Consider the following 6823-nt stretch of genomic DNA (forward strand, 5'->3'; position numbering starts at 1 on the left):
ATTGACAAGATAAATTGTGCTGAAATGAGTGGGGGGCAAGCCATTTAATGATATCCGTGAAATGAGTAAGAAATGAGTCACACGCAGGATCTTGGTATATAACGATAAATCCCACACATCACTGCATCCTGCTGGGTATCGCCCCCTTCCAGCTGACTGAGCACGCTTTCTGGTATGTAATGGTGTATTTGAGGCAGACAAGCTCCTCTTGACAGAGTCTCCTGTATTACTATAGAGCTTAACAAGTACGAACGATAATGCATTGTTTCGTGTCATTCTGTTCTAGGGTCTCCTTTTATTAATGCTATCATCCACAAAGGATTTGATGAAAGGCATGCATACATTGGAGGAATGTTTGGAGCTGGAATTTACTTTGCCGAGAACTCCTCAAAAAGCAACCAATATGTGTATGGGATAGGGGGAGGAACAGGCTGTCCCACACACAAAGACAGGTCCTGTTATATCTGCCACAGGTATGAGTCCAGCAGAGTTTCATACACATAATTCTGACTGTCCTGGTTTTTACGATCCTGGCACAGGATGCATTGCAGGGAAAGAATAGCCACTTGAGCTTGGTCATGGCAGGAAAAACGCAGTTTTCCATTTGTCAAGGCTGAACAAAGAAGAATATAAATGCAGTGAGTCCCACAGAAAGGTCAAAAATTACATCTAAGCGTACAGTGAGTATAAATCAAAGTGAATTGTGGCTCAGGAAAGAGGCTTGAAACAGCAAGTTTGAAAATGAAGAGTCAGAGGAAAATAGCAATTAAACTCCAGGCACTCTCAGAACAAAACTGCAGTGCAAAGTGGTGGTCAGCAGTACAGTGTTGTACTATGGATCAGATCATTTTGGAGGTAGTGAACAGGACTTAATCACAGCTTTGTTTTGTACTGGAGTAGATCAATGTGCCTTTTGTGCTTTGAAACCTGTCCACACCCTGCTGGTAGGAACACAGAGTTTCAGCTTCTTTCCACAGCTTTATATAAAATTAACTAGAACAGGCCTCCATGTGGGGGCTAAACAAAGTGTGTGTTTTCCCTTCCGCATGTCAAGAAAGACTTTTTTGTGACAGGCTTTATACAGCCTTAGAACTGATTTCTAAAAGTGTTTCTCAAAAAAGCCTTGAGAAATTAATTGTAACAAAATGAACTCAAAAGTTGGAAATCATTCTGGAAGAATACAACTCCTAGTAAGATATTTTTAAATGATGTTTTCCTTTTTTCCTTTTAGACAAATGCTCTTCTGTAGAGTGACCCTTGGAAAATCCTTCCTTCAGTTCAGCACAATGAAAATGGCTCATGCCCCTCCAGGGCACCATTCTGTTATTGGCCGGCCAAGCGTGAATGGACTTGCATACGCTGAGTATGTTATCTATAGAGGAGAACAGGTACGTGGGTTAGCAAGGACTGGGTTTATGGAAGGGCAGAGCTTGGAGCTGGAGAGGGGATGTGACTGGTTTCCATACCAGGTGTGCTGCAATAACCTGCTTGATTAGATTTTTTTTTTTTCATTTAATGTGAAATAAACAGTGAGCTGTATCAAGCCAGCAAAGTGCTACTGCTTTCCACTGAGCTGCCCTGATTTACATCATGCAGAATTGCCTAATTCCCCCTGTGCAGCACTGCTAGAGTCTGTTAAGAGTTGTAGTTTCTCTCAGGAAGCACTGGTTCTCCCATTGCATTTTACTGGCATTACTGCAGTAACAAGAACACGTGCATTTCTGGGGCTCTTGTAGATAATGAGGATTCTGTGCTTTTTGCCTTCAGATTCCCAGCAGCGACAGTGTCCCTGTCTGCCAGAGACTACCCTTAAATGGCAGCTGAAGTAGCACAACAGTCTTCAGGAGGTGATTTTTGATCAAATAACTCAGCTAGACCTTTACTCTAGAAAAGTGGTTTGCTTACTACTCTGGATGGCTCCAAGATTATATAATAAATTCAGGCTGGAAGGAACCTGGGGGAGGTCACCTAGGACAGCCTCTTGTTCATGCTGAATTCGGACCAGATTGCCGAGGGCTTTCTTTGGCCAGGCAGGTTTTGAAGGCCTCGGACAATGGTGTTTCGTAGCCTTTCTCAGCAGATTGTTCCTTTGTTTAATTATCCTCAGAGCAAAAAATATGTTCTTTGTATCCAATAGGAAACTCCCCTGTTTTATTCATCTCATTCTCCTGTGCAGCTCAGGAAAGGATCTGGCTCTCTTCTCTCTGTAACCTTCCATACGTGATGGAAGGTTGCTATGAGGTCCCACAAAGCCGTCCCTTTTCTGAACTGAACCCTCAGCAGCTTCTTGTTTATCCTGTGCTCTCTCTCCTGACTATCTCACTGGTCCTTCGCCAAACTTAGCTCCAGCCAGTTACCATCTTTCTTGTATTGGAAGGCCCAAAAGTTGTATGCAGTTGTCTAGATGTGGTCTAGTGAGTACTGAATAAACGGCAGTCATCGCTACGCTCAGTTGACTGGCTACGCTGCTGGTGATGTACCACAGCGTGCTGATTGCCTTTACTGCTGCCGGGACACAATGATGGTTCTGCTTTAGCTTGCTGTCAGCACCTTTCAGCAGAGCTGCTTCCCATCCTGCAGTGTTGTTAGGAATTAGTTCATCCCAGATGCATTTGCCCTCGCTGGATTTCATGAGGCTTCTGTTGGTCCCATCTCCTCTCATCTGTCTAGGTTCCTCTGAATGGGACCGTGCCCTCCAGCAACTTTAGCTTTGTTCTGGAGCTGAACCTCCTACCAGCTGTCTTGAGAAAACGCTGGACAGACGCCTGGGTTACGTGCTTTGGGTGTGCCAAGTATTTTACTGCCAGTTAAGGCATTTGCAGGTCACGTGGCAAGTCAGTGAGCATTTTAGGGTCCAACTACACTGGTCATCTGAGATTTTTTTAATAGCTTACGGGCACTGACTGATCTGTAGGATTAGCTAACAAGGAGAGTAACTCTGATTGTGAATTCCTGTTGCATACACATTTTCTGGCAGTTGTCTGCATGGAAGAAACATCTTTCTTTCTACCAGTGTATTAATGAAGGTATTAACTACATTGAGCAGTTCCTACTTAGTGCTGGCTAGGTTCAAAATCTGCTTTTTCTTTTGCACTCTGCAAACATACAGCTGATTCTTGCACTGTCCTTCCTGATCACTGTTTAGTGAAATCCAAAATGTGAACTTGCTGAGCATGCCCTTGCATAAAGCAATGGTGTTTTTTTTTCCTGACTTAACTTTCAGGCATACCCAGAATATCTCATTACATACCAGATTGTGAAACCAGAAGCTCCCTCACAGACAGCAACAGCAGCAGAGCAAAAGACCTAGTAGCTACAGAGCAGTGAAGAAGGATGTGACTTCAATCTTGGACTGGATGGATACGTGTTTCAGAAAATCAGTATCATATAAAATCCTTAACAACCTGGAAATAAGCTGTATGTCTTTTTATAAAGCATTGGTGTCTTGATGAATACGATATGAGTAACTCTTGCATACTCAACTGCTACTGTTCCTTTTGAGGAAAGTTTACAAGGGACTGCCTTTTAATAACATATCTCAGGCTCCTAGTCTCTGCAGTTACCATGTTTAAAATCATGTTGTTCTGATCTAGACTTTGGGAACTTTATTGTGCAAACGGAATTCTTTATCAATGCCATCTCACGTGTTAAAATTTCAGACACTACTATTCTGGTTATTTTATTTGCAGGTAAATTGCATTAAGCCCATAACTTTCTTTTCAGCATACACCATTCATTTTATGTTTTGAAGAGATCCTAGTCAACTATTTATTTTCCTTTTGTATTCTGAAGTTGAGCCGGAACCTTCTTAAAGATATTTTGCACAAAGTCGATTTGACTAAAATCATTAACAATGCAATATGAATTTCATCTGAGAAGGGGCTAGGTCAAGTTCTTCAATATAGGATTTTTTTTGCACACCTCTGAGCAAATGATAATATGAGTGAGTGTAACTTTGGAGTGGAAACAAATTGCGTCAGTTTGCTGCTTTATCTGAGTTTTCTGGGGGAAGGCCCAGGAAGTGTTCGCAAGGGTAAAACCAGCTCTTGTGCTTGGAAGAACTTCGTGCAGGTCAATGCCCTCTGCTGGCATCCCTAAAAGAACATTTTATAAGGCTCCTATTAAGTACATGCAGTTTGTGAAATGTTCTCCAGTTACAGTGGCGTGTGGTTTTGCTAGGAGATAGCAGGTGAACAGTCAGAAGATTGCATACAGGAGGGCGTATGTCGTTCATGTCCCTCTCTGAGATCCAGTAAACGGGTTTCAAACTGCTAAGGGAGAGCGTATTATAGCAGCTGCGTGTCACATCTTTGTGTGTGACATCACAGTTGAAGAGCTTAAGGGATTTACAAAAATAATAATTTTTTAAAATACTGATTTTACATTTTGATGAGAACGAACTTTTAAAACATAAGTTGGCAAGTGGATTTGTTTGCAGGTATAGCAGAGAATAAAGCTAGGATTTATTCACTCTAATTCCCTTCCCCGCAAGTTCCCAGGTTTATTTCACTGGGTAGGAGAAAGTTATTTTTAAGCATTACATAGCACAGCATCAAACGATTTCAGGAGTCCCCCTCATGGAGGATATGCATTCAACAACAGTAGAAACAGATTTCTTTTTTGTATTGTTTTTACAACTTCAGAGAAGGTTGAAAATTGAGCCGTGTTAATTTTTTTCTTAACAACCAATACTAGGAGATGTGCTTCAGTGTTGAGCATGTACCGACTGGAGGAAAAAAAAAAATGTTCCTTGAACACAACACGCTGTACATTTCCCTATCAACCAGCACTATTTAGCATCTGATGATCCAGTTCATGCATTCAGGTTTTATCCCCCTTAAAGCAAGGAAACGACAGAATAGTGTGCTTTTAGTTTACAAAAACGTGTGCTCCCTGCAAGTGGGATTTTGCTGACAAGTTTGGATAAACCAAACTTAAACCTGAAGAGCTTTTCACTTTCAGTGTTAAGACACAAAGATTTCGTTTTTAACATTAAGACATTAATGTTGAAGCAAGTTATCCTCACAAAGGAACTTCACCCACTGTAAAATCAGTCATTTAATGCAATCTGGCTGCCTGCACATCATCTGTTTGTAGTATCTCTAAAGAAGACCTTAGAAATAGCAATATTCCAACAGATCTTGAACTTTGGGTTTTATTTTTCTTGAGCTGGCAGTGGATACATGGTTCTCGCTTCATTTTGTGACCTGATTAAATATGTAGCTTCGAAGTCCAAGCCAGGCTCTAGCCTAGTTGTCCTTGTAATCAAATTTCATTGATAAAATTGGGTGCTTGTATTTTGGCTACTTGTTTAATAGTGTTAGGATTGCAAAGATCACCACTAGGCTTTGAAGCTTTGTATTCATCATTTAAGTTTGGGGTTTGTTTTTAACTTAGTTAATAATGGAGTGGGGGGATGTGCCTATCTACACTAGGGTTTCAGATAGCCGTGAGAGTGCTCACCATCCCCAGTTAGACATAGTTTTAAATGGTAAAACAGTTGTGCTGCTTAGGTGAGCAAAATGGTTAATGTGGGTGTGGAAGTTAAAAGCTTTACATCTTTCAAAACCAAGAACGAACCTAAAAACAAAAACCCCACCAGGCCCGCACCAGATTCTGTTCTTGCTTTGTTTCCTGTGTGCTGATTGAAGTAATGGCTAGTCTGGATTTCTTCTGCCGCCTTGAACTTCTAGAGGATACAAATACTGTCCAGTATCTTTGAACTGCCAGTGTTAACCTGTCTGATGTTCTGTGCAGAGTAAAGGTGCTGTGTGAGGAAATCATTTTGCAGTGATTTTTGTCTCGTAATGACATGGTCTCATATCCATTTGTGGCCAGACACAGAAGAATACCTGGGCCTGATGACGCATCTGCGCATCGTAGAAACCGGTATAGGAGTAGCATCTTCCTCTCCTGGTGTATGTTGTTGTAGCTCCTCTAACAGTTTAAAACAAAGCGAGGATCTGCCCGTCAGTTCTGAAGTTACCCGTGAAAAAGCTGGTCATGGTTTTGGTGGTAGAGCTGCAGTTGGCAGGTTGTTACGGTACAGATGCTGCTGCTTTAGCTGAGGGAATTAGCTTAATGCCTGCTAATTCTAGAGAATGGGACCTTAAAAATAGCATGCCCCCATAACCAGGCAGCTGTTGCCTCCTGAGAAATGAAGATTTTCGATTTCCTGTGAAGAGCAGTCCCCTGATAACGGGATGCTCATTTGCAGCATTGGGTCGCCAATGGAGGTATGGTAGGAACTGAGGATGTAAGAACACTCTGGGCTAAGCCATCTCATAGGCTTGGGAGCCTGGGCACTGGCTCCAGAAAGAGCTATTCCCACTAGGACAGAACGTGGTGTCTGCTGGGGAAAGGGACAGTTGTCTTTCACGCCTCTTGATTTTCAGCCATGTCCCTTTGAGGCAGCATTTTGCAAACATCTGTGCAGTTTGCGACAGGACCTTAATAGGCAAACCAGAAACTTCACCACGTAGCAAAGCAGGGAGGGTTCTGCTCTCCATTGCTGAAATTTGTTTCCATGAGACAGATGAATTAGGTACTTGGTGCAGAGTGACACTGCAGTCTGAATGCTGTCAACAAAACTTCTGGTAGGATTAAAAGCAGAGAGCACAGTACCTTAATAAGGTGTATCTTACTTTCTCATCCTTATTTTTATCTGCCGATCCGTTTTGATCCCAGCTCCACGGAGACTGTTACAAACCTCTTGTACTAGTTCCACCATTTTGCAGTCACTCTTGGTCTGTAGTCCAAGGAATGAGCAATGTGTTTTTCTAACCTCTGTTTTGAATGTTTGCATGTGATGCAATTGAATCCC

General features: G+C 42.1%; 1 protein-coding gene across 1 annotated transcript in view; it reads left to right on the forward strand.

The window, feature by feature from the left end:
* The window catches only part of TNKS (tankyrase), a gene marked incomplete at its 5' end in the record, with an annotated part of 142870 nt that extends 137173 nt beyond the window's left edge, over positions 1-5697 (forward strand). The window contains 3 exons of the mRNA XM_035890405.1: positions 287-473; positions 1232-1388; positions 3224-5697. Of these exons, the coding sequence (XP_035746298.1) occupies positions 287-473; positions 1232-1388; positions 3224-3310 (431 nt within the window). The remainder of the gene's footprint in view (positions 1-286; positions 474-1231; positions 1389-3223) is intronic.
* Positions 5698-6823: the final 1126 nt, after the last annotated feature.

This window comes from Egretta garzetta, unplaced genomic scaffold (genome assembly GCF_000687185.1).
Source record: "Egretta garzetta isolate BGI_Z169 unplaced genomic scaffold, ASM68718v1 scaffold32, whole genome shotgun sequence".
Classification (NCBI taxonomy): Eukaryota; Metazoa; Chordata; class Aves; order Pelecaniformes; family Ardeidae; genus Egretta; species Egretta garzetta.